Genomic DNA, 22,284 nt, shown 5'->3' with positions numbered 1-22,284 from the left:
CATCTCAAGTACCAGGGGTAGAGTGGGGAGGCCTCTGACCCCACCCACGCGGGGCCCCTCATAAAGCTGGGCCCAGGGAGGGCCAGGCAGTATCCAGAGCCTTGTATGATCCCTCTCAAGCCTGTGGCTACCCACCCAGGCCCGGCTCTTAGCATCTCTCCCCCCTGCAGGACGAGAACATGGTGAGCTTCATCAAGGGTGGCATCAAAGTTCGAAACAGCTACCAGACCTACAAGTGAGTGGGGCTGGCCTGGGGGGCCTGAGGCCACAGCATCTACTGCCCTGTGCCCCTCAGGCTGCTTTGTGGGAGGTAGAGGGCACTGGCTGGAGGCAAGAAACCTAGAATACTGTGTGACCTCAGATAGATTTCTGCACCCTCAGGACTTCAGTTTTCTGGAATATTATTCCCCTGTGTGTATCCGTTCATTTGGTCCCCCTGAGAGCTGACTCTGTGCCTGACCCTGAGCTAGGGGAAAACAAGGCACATATTCTGTACAAACAGCTCAGTCTGGTGGGGGTGGGAGAAAGACACAGGAACAGTCACTTTGAGAATAGCAGCAGGACTCCTACCCATCCGTAAAGGCCCCATCCAAATGCCGCTTTCCCCATGAAGCCTTCCTTGAACCCTCCAGTACACAGGGATGATGCTTACATAATACACACCACCTCTCCAAACTGGGAGCTCCTCGACAGCCAGATTATTTCCATGCCGTCTCAGCACTGGGCCACACGTAGGCCGTGTTTATGGAGCAAAGAATGAAGACTCGGTCCAGAGCACTTCTGCCCAGTGTGGTCCCGCAATCCTTTTCTACAATTCCAAAATCAGAAAAGCTCTGAAAATAATTAACCCTCCCCCCTGCCCCAAGTTTGGCATTGAAACTCCTTTTCCATTAAAAGTTGACTTGAATTGACTTGAGACTATCATCTTTATTTTCCCCACTTAATGTGACTATTTCCCTGCAGAGAGATTGTGAGTTTGATTTCCAGGTATTACTGGGGTATAACACACCATGCAGTATATGGACACCACACTGCTTTGTGGGTCTCTGCTGGAATTGTTCAGGGAAACCAGACTGTGTTCTGGCCCTTCTAGTCTCCCTACCAGCTGCCAGAGTGATGTTTTCAAAGCACAAACCTTGTCAGGTCAGTCGGTCCCTGCCAACTCCTGAGACCCCCTCTTGCTCTTAGAATAAAGTCCTGGGTCCTGCCGAGTCATTCCTGGGAGGTGCCCCTGTCCTCCTAGCCGTAGCTCCTGTCCCACCGTGCCTCAGGCATTTGGGCCTTCCCTCCGGTTTTCAAACATGCCAGATTTCTCCCTCAGGGCCCCGGGACACACTGTTCTCTCTGCCAGGAACACTTTGTGCCAGGCTAACCCCTCATCCCTCCGTTTTCAGCTCAAACGTCAGCTCCTTGAGGAAACCTTCCCAGAACCCCAAACTAGGTCAGGCTCCAGGGTTCCTCCTCATCCTCACAGTGACTCGATAGGGGTGTGTCTCTAAGAGTGGGAGAGTTGTGAGGACAGCAGCTTGATGGCTTTGCTACTTGCTGTCCTCCGGTGCTTGGCACAGAGAAACCTTAGTCCGTGTTTGCTGAGCGAATGCCCTCAAGATGCTCGTGGCCTGGAAGGGAGGCAGGTACATCTTTAAAGCCCCTGTCCTGCCCCCAGGCAGACCGGGATATGGACTCTGAGCTCTTGGTGACCAGAAGAAAGAGGGTTGGATTCCAACTAAGAGACTCCAGAGGGACTTCCTCAAGGAGGCGGTGTTGGAGTTAACCCAGTGGTTCCCAACTGGGGGCGGTTTTTCCTCCCATGAGACGTTTGCCGATGTCTGGAGACATTTTGATCATCATACTGGGGGAGGTTGCTGCTGGCATCTAGTGGGTAGAGGCCAGGGTTGCTGCTGAACATCCTAGGACGTACAGGATGGCCTCCTGCCCCCATCTGAACAAAGAATTGTCCAGTTATCCAGCCTAAAATACTAGTAGTGCCGAGGTTGAGAAACTGTTCTAGACAGAATGCAGAGCACGAGCAAATGCCTAGATGTTGGACAAGGAGGGTGTGCTAGGGCTGATAGAGCTGAAATCCAAGAGCAAGCGGTGTGTCATTACGATGGGAGATGGGGCTAGAAATTCCTCGAATATCAGCTGTCTGGATGGCCAGACGGTTACAGATCCACCACCAGGGAGTTCGAGATCAGCTAGGAGTATAGGGGCAACTTGGGCCCGGCTGGAAGAGGACCCAGCCCCCCAGATGTGGCTGAAACAGGCTTTGCATCCCTCCGCAGGGAGCTAGACAGCCTCGTGCAGTCCTCACAGTACTGCCAGGGAGAGAACCACAGGCACTTTGAAGGAGGAGTGAAGCTCGGTGTGGGAGCCTTCAACCTGGTGAGTGGGCATGCCCTCCCCACATCCACAGCGTCTGGGTTCAAGATCAATCTCCCCTGCACATCCCCGCCCTACACGTGGTCTCTGCCGAGCTACTATCCCGGGCCCCAGTGATGAAGCAGACCCGTGGCCAGCCTGGGGGCTCACAGCTGGGGTGGAGATGGGGGCTGGCCGTGGCTCCAGAGTCCCTTCTGTGCGTTTCTTCCCGAGGCAAGTTGAAAGCTTGAAATCCACTACAGTGGCAGTATTCACAGCACCAGAAACGGACAAACACAGTACATCAGGGCCTTTTCCTCCCTGGAGGGCTGGTGGTTAAACATTGACCAGTGGCGGGGAAGGAGACAGGCCTGGAAACAGCCGACGACCCACAGGGAACGGAGAGCCAGGACTCCTTCCTGGGGGAGCCCGGGAAGGTTTCATGGAGGGGATAGTATTTGAGCTGGATCTGGAAGGATCCATAAGCGGGGGAAGTTTTCCAGGCAGGAAGGGCATTGTAGGCAGAGGGAACAGTGTGAGCTGAGGCAGGGAGGCTCAGAAGAGTTGTGCCTGCTCCTGGGAGGAGGAGCTGGTCTCTGACGATCCAGACTCCTGGCCCTGGGTGGCCAGGGACTTACCCACAAGTGTGAGTGTGGCCGGGGGTGGCTCTCTCCCCTCTAGGCAAAGCCTGTTCTGATGGGGGTCCCTGCCCCGCTCTGGGTTCCAGATTCCCCATATGTAAAATGGGAGCAGTGATCCCGGCCCAAGTGCTGGGAAATACAAGCTGCCACGTGCATCAGATACTTCAGCAGGTTATAGCTGGACTGTCTGCGGTTCGAGAACTGGCTCCACCACTGATGAGCTGTGGTGCCTCGGACATATCCTGTCACTTATCTGTGCCTCTGTTTCTCCATCTGTTGAAAGGGGTTAGTAATCCCTTCTTTGCAGCACTGTTCTGAGGATCAAAGGCAATGACAGAGCCCCTGGTACAAAGTAGGGATTCAGTGTAATAACAATAGCTAACTGCTAGGTGCAGGCCCTATTATGTGCTTCACATATATTAATTTGATCCAGCTGGTAGGGGCTATTATTATTTCCATTTTACAGATGAGGAAACTGAGGCAGAGAGAGGAAATGTAACTGCCCGAGCTGGGAGTGTTGAGACTAGGATTTAGACGCAGTCTGCTCCTAATTGTCTGTCACTCTGTAGTGCCTCTCTATCTGGGGAAGTTGGCTTTCAGAAACCTAGGGCCTCCTCATGGGCATTCCAGAGACAGGGCCTGCGCTTCTGGGATTACCCCCAGGACTCTGGAGGCTTGTTGGAGATTGGGAGGGTCAGCCCCCACCCCTTCACGTGTCCACCTGCCTCTTCCTGCAGACGCTGTCCATGCTTCCTACCAGGATCCTGCGGCTGCTAGAGTTCGTGGGGTTTTCAGGAAACAAGGTAACCACCTTCCTTCTGGGGATCCCAACCTGCTCAGCCCCAGGTCTGGAGCTCAGCTGGACAGGGTGAGGCTGAGGGGCTGCGGGGCCTGAGTGCTGTCCTGGCTCAGGCCCCCTCAGTGTGTGGCCCTGGACAAGACTCAGACCTCTCTGGACCTCAGTCTCCTCTCCTGCAAATGGGGCCATTGATCCCTGCCAGGCCCTTCCCAGGGTAGAGAGGCTCTAGGGTAAGGGTGTGTGTGAAGACCAGCTCCTGGGGTCCTCCTTCAGGGGCCTGGGGCCATATTCTCTGAGCCTGGCAGGTGTCAGGAACCTGGTCCTTCTCCCCTCAGAAGACCTTGAGCAAGTCCCTTCCCTTGGGACCATTTTCTGGTCTGGGAGATGCCCAAGGGAAGCCCTACTGTGCATTGGGCCTTGAGGTGGAAACCAGAGGACTCAAGCACCCAGAGGCTCTACTGAGGGCAGGAACCTGAGTGCCAGGTAGCAGATCAGGGAGGGCTCCCTGGTGGAGGAGGCCTGACGTGGTACAAGGAGCATTAACCTGGAAGTCAGGAGCCCTGCGTCAGTCCAGCCTCATCCCCTTCTCCCTGTGAGTCTGAGCAAGGCCTGCCCTCCTCTGGGCCTCTTTTTTTGTAAAACAAGGGGCTTTTTTTTTTTTTTACAGGAGGTCAATGTTTCTCCAACTTGGACTTTCTCCGGCCCTTCCTGATTTTTGCCATGTCCACACACCTCTATATTATTACTTATGTATCATTTTTCTCAAATGTGATTCATATTTTTTACTTAAATTTATTTAAAGGAAACATTACTACACAGAAAACCCATATTATGTGACACGATAAGAACATAATCATAACAATTAATACTACAAGAACTGAGCAATCTTACGAAAGCCCTGTCTGTGCCCTGAGCCTGTGGTTAGGATTATCTGCCTCCTTGTCATTCCTACTCCCCCCACCAGACTTGGGGCTGCTCATGGCCTTGGTGCCCACTATGGGGACTGAGCAAGTGAATAAAGGGGGGAATGGGGAAGGGGCTATTGAGGAGGTAGGGGACACCCACGCCTTTGCCCTGGCTGTGGCAGCGGTGTCCCCTGCCCTCAGGAAGATGGCTGAGGCACTGAGAGGGGCAGCCCCTTGTTCGAGGTTGCACAGCCTGGGAGCAGCTGACCCGGCCTCCAGGGCTCCAGACTCGGAGTCCAGCACTCTCTGGTCCCTTCCGTGGCAGCGTTGCCCTCACACCTGTCCCGTGACCTCCCAGGCCCCTCCCCACCTCCCTGGGTCCCGTGGTGGACCCTGGGGAGCTCAGGCCTTGGCTGGCCTCAGCCAGTCCCCGTCTTTCCTCCAGGACTACGGGCTGCTGCAGCTGGAGGAGGGGGCATCGGGGCACAGCTTCCGCGCCGTGCTCTGTGTCATGCTGCTGCTGTGCTACCACACCTTCCTCACCTTTGTGCTCGGTAGGAGCGTGCTCAGGGCGAGTGCTGGGGCCTCTGGGCTTTGGTTGGCTCTAAGGGCAGCGGGTGAGAGGGCAAGGGGCTGCAGACCCTGCTCGGGCCCCCAGGACTGGGCATGAGGCACTGAAACCAGAAACAGCAGAGCCGAGTCAACTGTCCTGGGGCCTGGCCTGCAGGCCACTCGCTTCCTCACAGTGTGACTGGGTTCCAGCCCCAGTTTTCTCATCTGTGAAATGGGGGTGGGTCATGCCCACCTCAGAGAGGGTGTGAGGATGCTGTAGGCTGTGCTGTCTAATTCAATCCTCACATCACCCTGGAGATAGAAGAGTTATCATCCCATTTCACAGAGGGGAAGCGGAGACCCTGAGAAGCCCCTGGTAGGTTGCTGGGAGGAGGATCACCAGGGAGGATGGTGACGTGTCCTATTGTCCCCCCACCTCCTTCAGGCACTGGGAACGTCAACATCGCGGAGGCAGAGAAGCTCTTGAGACCCTACCTGAAGCGATACCCTAAGGTGAGCCCTACCTCCTGGCAGATACTCCCAGCCGACGTGTGCCTTGTGGGCCCACACGGACCCACATGCGTGTTGTTGCAGGGCGCCATCTTCCTGTTCTTTGCGGGGCGGATTGAAGCCATTAAAGGCAATGTTGACGCGGTGAGTAATGGGGGTCGGAGCCAGTGCTGGAGGGCCCTCGGGTCTCCCAGGCCAGTAGGAAAACACAGATACACACAGACGAACTCGGGGACAGGGCAGGCTGGGAGGAGGGCCCGAGAGAGGACTTACGAGAGAGCGGGGGCGGGAGAGGCACTTCCGACTGAGACAGTCTGGGAAGACGAGGGAGGAGTTGGCATTTGTGGTGAGTAGGATTTGAACGGGAGATGGAGGGCTGCGGCATCCTTGAGTAAGGCAGAGAGGTGGGAAGACCCGCTGTCCAGGGCAGGGCGACAGGCTGGAACCTGGTGCCAGGGGGTGAAGCAGGCACCTTGAGGGTCTGGCTAAGGAGTCTGGGCTCTGTAGCTGGGAGGGAGCCGTCGAAGGGGTGAGAGGGGGGAGGGTCACGGTCCGGGCAGAATCCCCAGCATTAAGCCAAGGCCCAGGACGGACTCCGTGACCTGGAGTTCTGGCGTCTCCTGCTGGTCCTGGCTGTGGTTCCTCAGGCAGCAGGACAGATGCCCCAGGTCCAGGTCACTTCGTGGGAGCTTCTGGAACCTTTGCAGTTTGCTCTGAGGCATAGACGTTATTATGTCACTTTAAGATTAGCACTTTCCACTGCCTGTTATCCCTCCATTATAGCTCTGTCCCCCCCTTTCATTTTGTGCTGCAAGACCAGAGTCCCCAGGAGGGGCAGTAACTGGGCCCAAGGTCGTGTAAGACTTAGGCGGTAGAACCAGGACTGGAGGCCGCAACTCCTGTCTCCCCGCTGCTGCCCCTCGTCCCCTCCCCGAGCCTGGCACAGGGCTGGGCCGCTGTGCGCGGCAGGAGGCTGGGGCTACGGTGGAGCTGGGCGGGGACAGAGGGTGCAGAGAGCGGGGTGGGGGCGGGCCAGGGGTCGCCCACCGAGGCTGACCGGCAGGTGTCCACAGGCCATCCGGCGGTTCGAGGAGTGCTGCGAGGCCCAGCAGCACTGGAAGCAGTTCCACCACATGTGCTACTGGGAGCTGATGTGGTGCTTCACCTACAAGGGCCAGTGGAAGATGGCCTACTTCTACGCAGACCTGCTCAGCAAGGAGAACTCCTGGTCCAAGGTGGGCTGACACCATGTGCTGGGGGCACGGGGGGACCAGGCCAACCCAGACTGGCCATGAGCCCCCAGAGCAAGGGCCAAACCCCTAACTGAACACAGATGTCTCAGCTGGAATTTAACCAAAACCACAAATTCTACTAGGCCTCAGGGTTGGAAGAAACTAAAGACCATGAGGAACAGATGACCTTTAGAACTACAGTGTGTCGAGATTTTTAGTCACAAGGGACAGAAGTGTGTGTTGTGACTCACATGGTCTATGTGAGTGTCGCCCAACAGAACTTTCCATTACCGTGGAAATGCTCTATTTCTTTTTTTAAAATTAATTTATTAATTTATTTTTGGCTGCGTTGGGTCTTCGTTGCTATGCACGGTCTTTCTCTAACTGCGGCGAGCGGGGGCTACTCTTCGTTGCGGTGTGCGGGCTTCTCATTGCAGTGGTTTCTCTTGTTGCAGAGCACGGGCTCTAGGTGGGTGGGCTTCAGTAGTTGTGGCATGTGGGCTCAGTAGTTGTGGCACGCAGGCTCAGTAGTTCTGGCGCACGGGCTTAGCTGCTCCGCGGCATGTGGGATCTTCCCGGACCAGGGCTCGAACCCGTGTCCCCTGCATTGGCAGGCGGATTCTTAACCACTGCGCCACCAGGGAAGTCCCGGAAATGCTCTATTTCTGCACTGTCCAATGTGGTAGCCCCTAGCCATACGTGCACACCGAGCACTCAAAATGTGCCTACTGCAATTGGGAAACTGGATGTTTTCAATTTTATTCCATTTTAACTAATTTAAATGTAAAAAGTCACATGGAGCTAGTGGACATAGTACCTGACTATGCGGGTGTAAACACAAAAGGCTCATTGGTTCATATAACTGAAAATTCTAGGCACATCTGACTTCAGGTAGGGCTGAATGCAGGAATTCAAATTATGTCGTCTGGGCTTGTTTTTTCCACCTGGGACTGTGCTCTCCTCTATGACATCTTTGCCGTACAGGCAGGTTCTCTCCATGTGCCAGCAGGGTGGCTACGGGCTGCCGGCCCCTAACTCACATCTTCCCTTTGGTTTCAACCAGAGTCCCTGGATAGAGCCTCATTGGTCTGGCATAGATCACAAGTCAATGCCTGGAAACAGGGGTGGGAGGACCCCTCATGGATTGGGAGTAGGAGGTGGGTGGTTCCCCAGAAGGAAAATGAGGTAATGCCCCAGAATAAGTGTGGATGGGGGTGGGCATTAAAGAGATGCCATGTAGGCAAAACGAAGCAAAACAGATGCTCAGCACAGCATCTTATAGCTTATAACATCATGGTAAGTGATGGAATAAGTATCAGGCGTTATCATCATAGTAACGATACCACAGACTTCTGAACCAAGGGTCTTAGAGTCATCTAGATCATCACAGAGCATCTGGTAGTGTCAAATCCATAGCACTTGTGTCTCAGTGACCTTAAATCCCTATTTCTCATCTCTCCCCCACCTCTGCATGAAAGTCCCTTTTCAGTCCCCCTACCTGGGGCCCAAGCTGAAAGGGAACTCTCCAGGTGTGGGCGGGTGGGGCTGGCAGGAGGAGTGGGCTCTCTCGGAGCTCTGTGTGCCCAGGCGTTGTCTCCATCAGGCACAGGAGGGACACAGGCTTAGAGAGGGCGTGTGACTTTCCTGGGCCACACAGCTGTTGCTGACAGACGCTGGATTTGAAGACAGTTCTGTGTGACTCAAAGGCCTCTGCTTTTCCCTTGCTCCTCAAGTCCTCCCAGGGAGGCCCAGCTTGCCCTGAAACCAGCCTCCTGTTGAAGGACTTCCTCAAGCCCAGGCCCTGTGGGCCCAGCATTCATTCCTCCTCACCTCCCACTCCCAACACAACTTCGGGGAACCTTTTTAAACTAAAGTGACCTAGAATCCTTCTTGTGAAGTGGGGCAGGCAGCTGGGCCCACCTACCCTGGGAAGGAGAGACCTGGGGTGGCCACACGGCCGCTGTGCAGAGCAGAGGGAGGACGAGGCCTCCCAGGTGTCAAGAAGTCTGGCTTCCTGAGTTGGCTCAGTCTCCAGCTCTGTGACTTTGGGGTGGTCAGCCCCTCTTTCTCTGCAACGCTTTCCTCAGAAGGGTTTCCTGTGAAAGTAGGGGTTGTGGCACCCCGAGTTCTGGGGCTTCATTCATCCCTAATCTCCAGCACTTGGCCACCAGAGTCCACCAACTTCCAGCTCTAGGAGGTTGGCCTGTGGCCACTGCCATACGTGCCGGTCCCTCTGCTCAGCATTCTTCTCTGCCTGTGCTATGCCGAGTCGTCCCTTTGGGCCCGTCACGTTTCCCGCAGTGCTCGCAGCTTGGGTGAGCAGAAACCAGATGGTGCCAACTGTGTGCTCAGTGCTGTGACGGGGGATCAGAGGGGAGCTCTGAGGCATCCCTGGGCGGCCCAGCCAAGGGCACAAGGAAGGCTCCTGGAAAAGGAGATGTCTGAACTGAACCTTGAAGGAGGAGGAATTAGGGTGGCAGAGTGGAGGAAGTGGAAGTGCTCTCCCCAAACCGAGAGAACTGCAGGGGCGTAGGGTTTGTGGGTGGGAGTGCAGAGGGACTGTGGAGGGACCATTCCCCTCTAAGCCACTCGCTGTAAGCTTCTTGAGGACAAGGACTGTCTGATATCCCAGAGCCTGGTAGAATAATATGTGGACTCAATAGGCAAACAGATAACTCTGGGAGACAGGAGTCCCATCAGGGAAAGTGGCTGCAGTTTTCCATCAGTGTGGCCCCATAACATCCCCTGGTAACTTGCATGTCCATGGGTCTCACAACTCTAGGTCACTGCGTCCATCCTAATTCCTGTGGACTCAGTGAGGGTGCGCTGTCTGGGGGGAGTAGGAGAAGGCTCTTAGAGGAAGCCAGCAGACGAGCCTGGCAGAGAAAGGACAATGGCATCCCAGGCAGAGGGACAGCACAGGCAAAGGCCTGAGGTGAGTTCAAGGAGGGATGGGGAAGAGTGGCCAGAAGAGGAGGAGCCAGAAAAGCAGGTCCCAAGGGCCCTGAGTGGCTGTTTGGGCTTCAGTCTGACAGTGGGGGAGCCCATGCTTGTGGCTTAGATTCGTGCTTTTAAGAAATCCCTCCTGCAGTCGCTGGGCACGCTCACACGCCGCCTCCTGTTCTAGGGCAGGACATACGCAAATGAACCGAGCAAAGATCCCCTCAAGGCTCATGTTCTAGTGGGAAGAGAGAGAGAGACAGGAAACACACAAATAGATGATGTACAGTGTAAGATAACGTCAGGTTCCAGGAAGTGCGATGAAGAAAAATCGGGTAAGGTGCGGGTGCAGGGCGTGATGAACAGTGTGGTCAGGGGAGGCCTGTCTGAGAAGACACCAGAATGGAGTGAAGAGGCGAGCCGTGTGGACATCTCCGTGAAGAACAGTCCAGGCAGAGGGCATTGGTAGATATTAGGGCAAGTGGGGGAGGAAGCTGAAGCCGTGAGTTGATGTGTTCTGGAAACAGCCCGGAGGCCAGTGTGGCTAGAGTGATATGAGTGAGGGGGCAACAGTGGAGGGGAACTGGAGAGGAAACGGGGCGGACTGCACAGGGTCTCGCAGGCCGTGACCGGGAATTTGGATGTTCTCCTAAGTGTGATGGGATACCGTGAGACGATGTCTAGGAGGGACTGATGTGATCTGATTCTGAAAGGTCAGAGCAGCAGGTGGTGTGGAAAATGGCTTGCAGGGGCAGGAGGGGGAGCAGGAGATCGGTTAGGAAACCGCGTGGACTAGGGCAGTAGAAAGACATCCCTGGTGGCCCGGAGCAGGGAGATGCAGTGGAGGCTGGTGCAATAATTGAGGTGAGGGCTAGGGCAAGGCCAGTGGGATTTAGGAGCTATATAGGAGGTAAAATCATGAGGGCTTGGTGGCTCACTACCAGGGCTGGGGAGGGGGAGAAGGCACAGATGACACTGGGAGGTTAAAGAAGGAATGGGGGACAGATTTCACAGAGGGGAGCTTCTTCTCAGCACACCCGACAAAGACCAGCTTTTCCTCATGTTGGGAAGGGCAGACTGCAGTGCTGAGGGCAGACTGGAACTGGGAGTAGCCCTGGGCTTCAGCATGGGTGGGGCTCCCAGGTGGAGGTTGCTTCCCACCTTCTCCTAAGACTAGACTCCAGGATGTCCTGCTCCCTTTCCTCCTCCACCCGCTACACTTGTTTGCTGGGTAGCTGCCCCAGGTGGCAGGAGCTGTGGTTCAAGACTTGGCCACTGGAGGGCAGCACAGAGCCAGACTCCCCTGGCACTGGACTTCAGGCAAAGGGGAGCGGCTTTCGGGGATGGATCCTTGGGGTGGGGTTGTGGCAGCTGTCAGTGGCGGCTGTGGATCCAGTGGGCAGACCCTTGAAGCCACACAAACCTGGGGTCACTCCCAGCTCTGCTCCTAGCAGCTCTGCTGTCCCAGGAAGTAGAGGTGGGGTACGGATTCCTTTCTGGCATTGTCTTTGGGATCAAGTGAGGTGATGTATGTAGAGTGCCTGGCACACAGCAAGGTAGTTTCACCAAGGAGCCCTGAGCTGAGCCCTGACCCAGGGCCCTGCTCATTCTTCTGGCCTCACACCTCTTCTTGTACACATCCCATGCTTTATGCTAGTGATTTGTATCCTACGTACACACATCTCTGCCCTCCCTGGCTTTGATCAGGCTGTTCCCCTTGCCTGGAAGGTCCTTTTTCTGTCTCTGTGAATCTTCCCATTGGCCTTCAAGGGCCCAGTCTGAAGTGGCTGCTTCCCTGAAGCCCGTGCTGCCGCGTCTTTTTGTCTCCATCCTGTCCTCAGCGCCACCCCGTGCATCCTCTAGTTGCTTGCGTCTGCCCCGCTGCTTCGGAGTGGAGAGGGGCAGCTGCTTAGACACGGCCCATCGTGGATTTAACTCCTAGCTCAAATCCTCAAGCTGCTTCGGCTTCCTCGCCCAGTTTCTCCCCTGGGGCTTGGGGATAATACAACGTCAGCTACTATGCTGGGCCATAGTGAGGTTCCAGTAAGGTACTGGTGCCAGTTCAGGACTGTGATTGGAGGGCGGGTTGCTCACACCTGACTGTTGCTCTGCCTCACACAGGCCACCTACATCTACATGAAGGCCGCCTACCTCAGCATGTTTGGGAAGGAGGACTACAAGCCGTTCGGGGATGACGAAGTGGAGTTGTTTAGGTGGGTCCGACCGTTGCAGCCCATCGCAGGCCCTGCCCACAGCCAGCCTGAGCAGAGGGAGGTGGTGGGGTTGTCGCCTCCCCGACACTCCCCCACAGTCACCCCACGTGCCTGTCCTTCCCTCCCATCGCCGCCGGCGCCTCCTGCTGCCGCTGGTGAGAGCCCTTTGAATCCATTCAGAGGTTTTCTTTCACAAAAGTGGTTTTGTCAACATTCTTTCCACTGAACCTCTTTCACCTGGAGTGTAGGACAGATGTGGACACTGAGGTCCAGAGAGCTTCCTTCTGCTGAGTACACCTGATCCACTGAGAAAAGCAGAGCTGGAATCACATAAACAGGATAAAATCTAGCCTCTGCCATTTGTTAGCTGTGTCACCTTGGACAGTTTCAGGATCTGTAAAATGGGAATAACAACCTCTGCCTTTGCAGTGTTGTTTTGCAAATCAAATAGAGAATAGATTTAAAGAGCCTGGGGTAGGGCCTGGAGCCAATAAATGGCTGTTTTTATTCTTATCTGCACTACTGTGTTTGCCTTCTGCGAAGGGCCTAGAGCAGGGCTCAGCCGTGGCAGGCTGAGGATGGAGCCTAGGGCGTTCCTCCAGTCACGGTGAGGGTGGCCCCAACATGCAACATGCTAGGTAACCCTAGCTTCCTGGGCTGTCACAGTCACAGGGTGTTTATCATTTACTGAGTGACTTTGTGTCTCCATCTTATGTAACTCTTCCAGAAGATCTGTGAGGGTAAGAATCTGTGGGGGAGGAAGAGTAATTTTTTCTCCATCCTTCTAGGTTCTTGGCTGAGACCCTCATAATAAGATTAACAGGAGAAAAGCAAACAGAAGTTTAATAACTCCTGTATACATGAGAGAGACTCAGGAAAACTGAGTTAACTCTCTGAAATGGCCCGAGCCATTACCTTAAGTGCCATCTCCAGCTAAAGGACAAAAGAAGATTTGGGGGGATAGGGAGCCAGTTGTGGGAGGTTTTCAGGTAAAAGAGGGTATATGGTTGTAACGCAGATTTAAGTCTCTGCCTTCTCCATTGATAAGTTTCTAGAGATTTAGTTATCCTCCTCTTCCTGGTACAGAGAGAGATAACCTTACAAATGGAGATTTCCCTTATAATGTTAATGTCTCGTACAAAAAGATAACTTCTACTAGGTTTTCAGAGCTTTTTGTGTGTCTGCTGTTTCTTAAAAATAATCAGCCTAAAATAATCTTTATGCCAAAGAAGCATATTTGGGGGTAACGACTTCTCCCTTTCATATCGTCGTCTCCATTTGAGGGATGAGAAAGCAGGCCCAGAGCGGTTGCACAGTGAATAAGCAGGGGAGGTGTTTGGTGGGGGACCTCACAACTAGGTCCAGCTGTTTGCTGGGCCTGGACAGCTCAGGTCTGAAGGTCACAGCCATACCCCCATGATTGTGGCAGAGATCGAGGGTAAGGCGGAGCTGGGTGGGTGAGGCCCCAGATGTGGAGGCTTGCCCAGCTGCATACCACATTTTACTGTACCCTTGGGAACAGCTGAGGAGGCCACAACTCACGTGGCCAAAGTTAATGAAAGGTTTGTGCTGTGTGGTCTTGGGCAGGTCCTTCCCTTTATGAGTTTTAATCTCCTCTGTGAAAGTAGGGTCAGACTTCTGCTGGGCCCTTAGGAAATGGGGGCTGGGAGCAGAGAGGGACAACTAAAAGGCAGAGCAGGCCTGGGGGGTTTGTGTACATTCTCGCCTCTGCCTGCTGCGGCGGCGGGGCAGCCCCTTGCCTGGCCCCAGGAAGTGCTCGGGTCTTGGGCAGGGCCCATGAAATAAGGCCAGAGCCACAGTCCACAGTCCAACGCTCTCATCATGTAGATGGGGAAACGGAGGCCCAGAGAGGGGCCAAGCAGAGGCTGGGCAGGCTGGGGACTCTGTCCTTTCTAGCATTTTCTCGCCCTCTCCCCACCCTCCTCATCTCTTCCACAGAGCTGTGCCGGGCCTGAAACTCAAGATTGCTGGGAAATCTCTACCCACAGAGAAGTTTGCCATCCGGAAGTCCAGACGCTACCTCTCCCCAAAACCTATCTCATTGCCCATCCCTGCTCTGGTGGGTAGGAGGGTCTTGACTGGCCCTGAACTCCAGTTTGGGATTGTGGGGATGAGCTGAGAGCCAGGGATATAGCCACTGACACCGGGGGAAGTGGATGAGGGAAGACCTCATGCCTCAGGGGCCTGGAGAGGATTTCACAATTCACCTGGGACTGGGTGGGGGACACAGATGAGCTCCAGCCTGCCTCAACCTCTGAGAAAGCACTGGTCTACTAGGGATGGGGGTGGGGAGACAGGTGAGTCGGCTGCAGGCACCTCAAGGCAGAGAGAACAGCCCCCCCAGACAGCCCCGCACCCCTGTTCCCAGGCAGAGGCATCCCTCGGCTGTTTGTGTTTCCACCCTGTTTCTGTCTTGTTGTTTACACTGTCCCGCCCTCACTGGACCAAGATTTTCTGAGGCTGGGACCATGTTATATTACGGTCAACTCTGAAATAACAGCAATTGCTGGCATTGTTATTGGGCACTTGCTGTGTTCAAGGCTCCTTATACCCATTGCCTATGGCCTCATTTGATCCTCACAACAACCCTCTTGGTAGGTGCTGGTGGCATCTCCATTTTACAGAAGGAGATAATAAGGCCTAATAGATAAGTAAGAAGATAAAATATCTAGTAAGTAGATAAGATATAAGTAGAAAAATGAAATAACTTGTCCAAGTCCCATAGCTAGTGAGTTAGCCAGAATTTGAACCCAGGTAGTCTGGTTCCAGAGCCCATATTCTGAACCACGGTTTTGATGCTAATTCCATGCATGATTTGAGCAGGCATCAGAGAAGTTTCTAGTTTGTTAAGAGTCCTTGTTATTCAAATAATAAGGCAGCCAGAAAGGTAGAAAGGGTGCTGCTTCAGAGACCTGGCTCTGCTATTCACTAATTGTGTGACACTGTGTAGGGTCCCCTTTCCCTTAATGTAAATAATAATATATTCCTTGCCCATTTCATAGGGCAGTTATGAGAATCAGCTGATAAAACATGTTAAACACTTCAGAAATCAAAAAGTTCAATATTTATGTAGAATTTATTTAGAGCTCATATCCTGAATGAATAGCTTTAAATAAAATTTGAGCTATTTTACAGTTTAAAATATACAGTAAAGCTATTATCAAATGGGGGCATATGTTGTAAGGAAGGGCAGGGGAAGCAACTATATCAGAAATTTAGGGGAGAATTTCCAAAACTATAATCTGCAAAATGCTATTTGTGCATAAAATGATTTCTGTGATTAAATACATTTGGGAAAGACTGGCCTAAACAAAGTTTATATACTGTAGACCTTCTTGGAGCCTTTATATGCTAATCTGCATGGTAGGTCTCCAAGGAGAAGCTTGAAGATGCAGTTTTTCCCTAACATATTTGGCCACGGAACAATCTTTTAATGGAACACTTGCTAACTTGAGACCATATAACAATTTGATAAAACCTTGTCTAAACTTAAAATTCCTCCCTGGAACATAACAAAAGCCATAACAAAAGTCTTTCTAGAACTTTATGTATACAAATCACTTTCACATCCATTGCCTGGTTTGATAGTTTAGGAAATGCTAATCTAAGCTAACAGAATTACTAGAATGAAAATTTAATTTAGTATTCTGAACTTCCTGGCAGTTAAGGCAAAAAAAGGAATCAGATATGTTTCATAGATGGATACTCAAGCTCAGTGCCTTGGCAAAATAGGAGAGAAGGTAACATGGTCTTAAGCTCCTGAAGTGCTTAAGTAAGTTATGGTTCCTCCAGTATAGGAGGCCCTATTAGCTGGAGCAAGGAGGAGGACTCCCTGGAGAGTGTGGGGCATGACCTGGTCCTCAAAGAATGGGAAGAGTTTGGACACAGAGAGATTGGGAGAGAGCAGAGTAGTGCCCCAGGAAGCCATGAGCAGAAAAGTAACTGAAAACTATCGGCAGCTATGAGCAGAAGAGTGAGAATATGCGTCCATCTTAAATTCTCACTGGCGTAAGGAGAGAGCTCAATAATAAGTAAGAGATAAGACTCCCCCTAACTCCCTCAAGTCCACAGCTTCAAAGGCTGGGCTGAGACTTGTCAAGGCTGGGCTGAGACTTCTAGAGTTAGAAGGGCCTTTAGTGATCCTCTGATCTGAGCTACCCATTTTACAGATGGGGAAACTTGAGGCCCCACTGGGGAGGAAACCTGGGACTGACTTGCTCCCCTGCCCCCAGGAAATGATGTACATTTGGAATGGCTACGCTGTGATTGGGAAGCAGCCGGAACTCACAGACGGGATACTTGAGATTATCACCAAGGCTGAAGAGTTGCTGGAAAAGGGCCCAGGTGACTACCCACAGGCCCTTGAACCTGCCAGGCTGGGTCAGACCACAGGTCTTTACAGTTGAAGATTCCCTCTACCAAAAATGTCCTTCCTCACTTCTCTACCCTGGTAATTGTCCTTTGCCTTTCCAGACTGAGCTTCAGTGGCAGCTCCTCCAAGAAGCTGTCCCTTGTCCCCCAGGTAGGGTCAGGGCCTCTTCTGGGCTCCCACAACCCCCGGGCTTCCTTCAATCAGTCCTGGTATCACTGTATTGTCATCGTCTCAGTATCTGTCTTTCCTCCCCAGATGTGAGCTCCCTGAGGATGGGGACCATGTGTGAGCCGCCTCTGTCTCCCCAGGGCCCAGCACAGAGTAGGGGCTCCATGAGTAACTGCTGAAAAAATGAACAAACCTGTCATCTTCCCTCACTCCCCTATTCTCAGAGAATGAGTACTCAGTGGATGATGAGTGCTTGGTGAAGCTGCTGAAAGGCCTGTGTCTGAAATATCTGGGCCGTGTCCAGGAGGCCGAGGAGAATTTCAGGAGCATCTCTGCCAAGTAAGTGCCTCTGTGGTTGCTCCTGCTCCAGATGGCCTACTGCTGGGCCCGCGGCTCCAGGGCAGTATTTTCTGGGTTTCTCTTTCCTCATGCACACATGCACAGTGCCTGACTCTGGACTACCCCTACTTGCTCCACATGTACTAGTGTCTATCCTGTGCCAGGACCCTTGCTGGGCACAGATCTTTCCCACGTTGTCCTCTAGGGCCCAGATTGCCCAACTACAGGAGCCCCTCCGCAATGAGTTTCGTGTGAATGCTGCCCCCTGGAGTTTGTAATTTATCAACTCTGCCCTTGGGGAGTGCAGATGTTAGAGACAGACAGCTACAGGCAACTCTATCTGGTACGGTGAGGGCTGTGCTAGAGGAAAGCAGAGGACAGCAGGTGCCAGGAGGAGGGAACTAAACCTAATGCTAGATACCAGGAAAGGCTTTCCAGGGATGCCACTTAAATTGGGAAGTTTATCAGGCAGAGAAAGCAAGGAAGGAGGAGTTTTAAGTGGAGTAGGTAGAGCATGTGCAAATGCCTGGACACAGGAAAGACACCTGAGGTTGGGTGACAGTGGTCAGGTCCTTCCCTGCCTGGGTGAGGTTGTAGAGGGAAAGGGTTGCAGATGAAATAAAGGGGGGGTTGGGGACTGAGGTGGGGGTGGGCTAACTAAGGACATGACATGAGCCACAGGTTGTCAGGGACTTGGGGCCCCAGGTGCAGAGGATCGGAAGGCTTTGCTGTGGATCTTAAGCCTTTCTCGGGCTAGGTAGTGGGAACCCTCCCAAATTGGAATTCGGATCAGAAAACCCCACAAGACCATGAGTTGGATCCTCCCATTTGGAAGAGGCTCAGGAGGAGTCTGAAGGACGTGCCTGAAGGATGTCTCAAGAGCAGAGCCTGTAAGCCATGTTTTCCTCTGTCCTGCAGCGAAAAGAGGATTAAATACGACCACTACTTGATCCCAAATGCCCTGCTGGAGCTGGCCCTGCTGTTTATGGAGCAAGGCAGAAATGAAGAGGCTATCAAACTCTTGGAAACTGCCAAGTAAGGCGTGATTGGCCTTGGACTGTCCTTTGTTCCCCATGAGTGCAGGGTACGGGCAGAGGAGGCCAGGCAGCAGTGAGGGAGGAGGGTGCTGGCAAAGGCAGTATAGGCAGCCCAGAGGCTGGGCCCATGTCCCTGGGGAACCCAGCTCTCACCTGGCGTAGGGAGGCTTCTTCCTCAATTTACCAATGAGGAATTGAAATCCCAGCATCAGGGACTGAGTTACCCAGGGTCACACCACAAGCCAGCTGCAGGGCTGGTGTGAAGATGCAGGTCTCCTGCCTTCCAGCCCTTGGATCTACCTCTTGAAACCACTCCTTCAAGCTCAGGGACCCAACAACAGGACCAAGAGTGGCACCAGAGGGCATGATAACAGGTAATCCCTATTAGTCAGGGCCCAACTCTTTCTTTAGACAGAGGTAGGGATCTAAGTCTCTAAAAATGTTCCTTGGCTAGTGGGCTCCCACAGTTCAGACTAAAGGAAAAGCACTTCCTGGAGCAGCCTCATGTGTCTGATTCTGTGGTTTCTTCCAGGCAAAATTATAAGAATTATTCCATGGAATCCAGGACACATTTTCGAATCCAGGCAGCCACACTCCAAGCCAAGTCTTCCCTAGAGAATGGCAACAGATCCATGGTTTCATCAATGCCCTTGTAGTTTTGTGCAGCATTCCCAGGCTGGAAGACAGAGTCAGCTGGACAGAGAGCTCCTGGAAACATTTCAAAAAGATCCCCTCCCCCTGCCCTGCCGTCGGGGTCCACCGGTGCTCCAGTGCGATGACACGACATGGGTATCTGCGCAGAAGCGAAGCTGGCATTTTCACCAGTGCGGCCGAGGGCCTTTGCCCAGGGCAGAGCAGCTGGAGCCCTCTGCCTGCCCTATCACATATACGGGTACTTGTGTTTCACTGTGATGTTTCAGAGAATGTATGAACAGTTGTTTACATTTTCCTTAGAAATACATTGATGGGATCAAAGTTGGCTTTGGAAAAAACTACCAACCAACCACCTGTAAATCATTGTTTTAACCCATACTGATTGATTGATGTGGAGGTAAATCTATGATGCCAAGGGCCAAAGTGCTTTTCAGACTTCAGCGAGGTCTCAGCTTCCAGGGCTGGAAGGACCCAAAGGAAGATCTGCACCACAGGCTTCGAGGTTTCTGGGGGTTGGACATAGAGGTTTCACACACTCCCACTACCTTACTTCTTACACTCCCTTTGTAACAACTTTCCAATTTAAAAAAAAATCAAACAAACACGTCTTTTTAGTGAGAGAATTTTGAGTCCATCTGTAGAAAAAAAAAAAAAAAAATCAATCTTCACCACTAAGGAATAGCGATACCGAGGCCTGAAGGAAGGGGGAGCCCTGTGGCCCTTTCTGTGCCAAAGCCAAGAAGTTTGGCAGGTAAAGTTTCTCAGACACCAGTCTGCTATATGCCAAATTGAAACCACTGGGAATGATTTATGAAACATAAAAATCTTCTGTACTTCCCTTCGAGGTACACTTATTTACTGACAGCATTTTTCTTAGAAACAGAATGGTTATTCTTGGCCTGTTTGTTTGTTTCAGATTTTTCAGTTAAAAGATATATTTAAGTAATAAAACTTATACACTTAAGAGATCATGCAACATCTATTTCAGTAAAATATGTTGTTGCTTGAATTCTTGGGCTGGGCAGAAAGTTTGAATCAGAAGTCATATGGCTCAGGCATGTTTTATTTAGCCAACATAATGTTTTAAAATTTTTAGAATAAGTTACTAACATTTTAAAATGGGGAGATTTCACAAATAAATCTGGTTTCTGGCATCTTATTTTAATAATCTGGCAATATTGGGCCTCATTCCCACAAGGCAACAATCAGTTGGAGCTGAGTAGAGGCTCTTTTCAACACATAATCTTTCTGGCGCCTAAAAGCATCTGAATTTGCACCCAGTGGGACTGTTTGTTAAAAGTGAGGACTCAAGTTCAGTGACCAACAAACACCAAGTTTTACCATTCACAATCTAACAAACAGCATACTTCAACTTAACCATTTTCCTGGTAAAAATATTCATCTGTGAAAATGTGATTCCTCAAACACATGAATGCAGTTTCTGTAAAGGAAGAACCGCAAGATAACTTTTCCAGTCTTCCAGCCTGCTGTATTTAGCAAACACTTTTTAGCATTTGCCAGAAGCTAGGTGGTTTAATCTATTAATATACAACCAAGCTTCCTGTGACTGATGCTGAATAAAGTTATGGGTTTTAGGTAAAGCATATTCTCATTAGGAAAACAAAGCCGAAAACCCTCATCCAAGATCCTCATTTGCACTTATTTAGTGTACTGTCATAGCAGAAATGCTATGAAAGGAAGATTCCTTATTTATTTTGTTAGAACTAGACAAAAGAATGCTTTCCACAGAGGGCAAGTCCTTTGCAAGCTCTCTCTCCTCCACAGCCTGAATGCTGGGAGCCCAGCTTCCTTCCAGGTTGTTGGGCAGGGCAGGTGAAAGGGGTGAACTAGAGCCAGGCTGCTGAATGAGGGTGGCCTGTTGTCCTCCCTCACATACTAGAATGCTACCTATTGCAGTATAAAAGCAGCGCCGGTCACAGGATACCAAACATCTAATTTGCAAAATTGCCGTTTACAAAACACTTTCATCTCAATGTTCATTTTAGGTGCTTTTATTCTTGAATTTTTATGCCAGGATGGTTTCCTAGTTGTTGCTATTTCCTGCTGGGCTTCATTAATTAGCCTCTGTCACCTTCACCTCTGGCTGCAGTCTGGCTATGAGTTTTGTCTCCTTTATCCTACCTGCAGCTTGAGCTAGTCCATCAAAAACATGTATGTGAGGGAGTTCCCTGGTGGTCCAGTGGTCAGGACTCAGCGCTTTTACTGCCGTGGCCCAGGTTCAACCCCTGGTGGGGGAACTAAGATCCCGCAAGCCGAGTGGCGTGGCCAAAAACAAACAAAAAATGTATGTGAAGCTGAAAATGCTGGGTGTCTGACACCACCATATCCTTGTGCAGAGGCCTCTGAAGGTGAAAATTCTGTCATGGGCTTCTCATTGCGTCTTGAGCCATTTCTGGTCATTGCTTCTCTAACACTGCAGACCTTTCCAGCACATCTGCCCTGGAGAGGCACCTGATCAGGTGAGGAGAGTCTTGGCCTAGAAATAAGGAGACCTGAATTCTAGTCCTTGTTTTGCTACTGCCTTTCAGAGTGACCTTGGGAAAGTCATGGACCCTCTAAAAATTAGTAATTTGGACTAGATTAAGGCTCTTTGCTGCTGTCAACAGTTCTGATTCTAATTCTGGTCAAGTCTGTTTCTGGGCTTTCATCTTCAAAAAGAGGCAACAGATATATATACCTCCCTACCTTTTGTCAAAGCCTTGTGCCACCAGGCTGCTTACCAGAAGTGATGATAGCCTTCCTCCCAGGACACCCAGAGAGCAAATAATCCTCATTTGGGGAAAGTCTGAATCCTGTGCCACACAGAGGAACTCAGTTGTTAGGAAGCAGCAACTGTGTAACATGCTCTGAATAGGCTCTTGGCAACAGAAAGTCTACCTCTGCCTCTCACTGGTCCCAGGCCTTGGACTGGCAGGGTAGCTTCCAGCACTGTGCTGGTCCCTATCAGCTCTCCCATATGTTGGCAGGATTCCCTATTCCTTATCTCTCAAGTCAGAATGGGAGTGTTTCCAAGACAGCTGTCGTCATTCACAGCAAAAAAGCCACGACCTGACAGCAAAGCCAGGACCCTAAAAGGCCAACGCCAACCAAACACTAGGCTGAGGTCCAGGTGGGAGATTCCCAGCAACTGAAGGGAGCATCAGGAGGATTTTAAAAAGGCCCAGCCTGCTGAGTGCCTGAATCATTCAACGAGGGAATAAAATCCAAAGACACTTTTCTCTGGAGTTACTCCCAAGTTTATCTCTTCTAAGATGATAGGGAGTGGACAACAGTCTTCTTCTCTGCTTCTAATTCAAAGCCCAACAGCGTGCCTTTTCAACAGTTTTCTTATGTCCTTAGCACCATCACACTAATTCAGTAATAAGTGAGAGGTGCCTGGATTCTGAAAACCAAGCAGCAAATGGGAACTTCTCACCCTCGCCCTCAGATGCAGCTTTCCAAGGTTGGAAAGTACACAGCTCTGTGGAAATCTGGTAGAAAGTTCATCACTGTCCAACAGGGTAAGTTAGTCCACAAACA

At 51.8% G+C, this 22,284-nt stretch overlaps 1 protein-coding gene across 14 annotated transcripts in view; it reads left to right on the top strand.

The window, feature by feature from the left end:
• Positions 1-22,284, top strand: part of TTC39A (tetratricopeptide repeat domain 39A) — a 60,531-nt gene that overhangs the window by 31,663 nt on the left and 6,584 nt on the right. For 8 of the 14 annotated variants that reach the window (XM_036848364.1, XM_036848376.1, XM_036848385.1 and 5 more), the window contains 13 exons: positions 171-235; positions 2,286-2,385; positions 3,740-3,805; positions 5,152-5,260; positions 5,704-5,771; positions 5,853-5,912; positions 6,842-7,003; positions 12,062-12,153; positions 14,113-14,233; positions 16,407-16,518; positions 16,939-17,053; positions 17,972-18,088; positions 18,623-19,402. In XM_036848364.1, the coding sequence (XP_036704259.1) occupies positions 171-235; positions 2,286-2,385; positions 3,740-3,805; positions 5,152-5,260; positions 5,704-5,771; positions 5,853-5,912; positions 6,842-7,003; positions 12,062-12,153; positions 14,113-14,233; positions 16,407-16,518; positions 16,939-17,053; positions 17,972-18,088; positions 18,623-18,746 (1,311 nt within the window). In that variant the 3' untranslated portion in view covers positions 18,747-19,402. The other 6 variants (XR_005019421.1, XR_005019424.1, XM_036848443.1 and 3 more) reach the window with 6 other exon arrangements.

Source organism: Balaenoptera musculus, chromosome 1 (genome assembly GCF_009873245.2).
Source record: "Balaenoptera musculus isolate JJ_BM4_2016_0621 chromosome 1, mBalMus1.pri.v3, whole genome shotgun sequence".
Taxonomy (NCBI): domain Eukaryota; kingdom Metazoa; phylum Chordata; class Mammalia; order Artiodactyla; family Balaenopteridae; genus Balaenoptera; species Balaenoptera musculus.
Note: the sequence above shows the minus strand (reverse complement) of the source record. Positions and strands in the feature narration are given on the sequence as shown.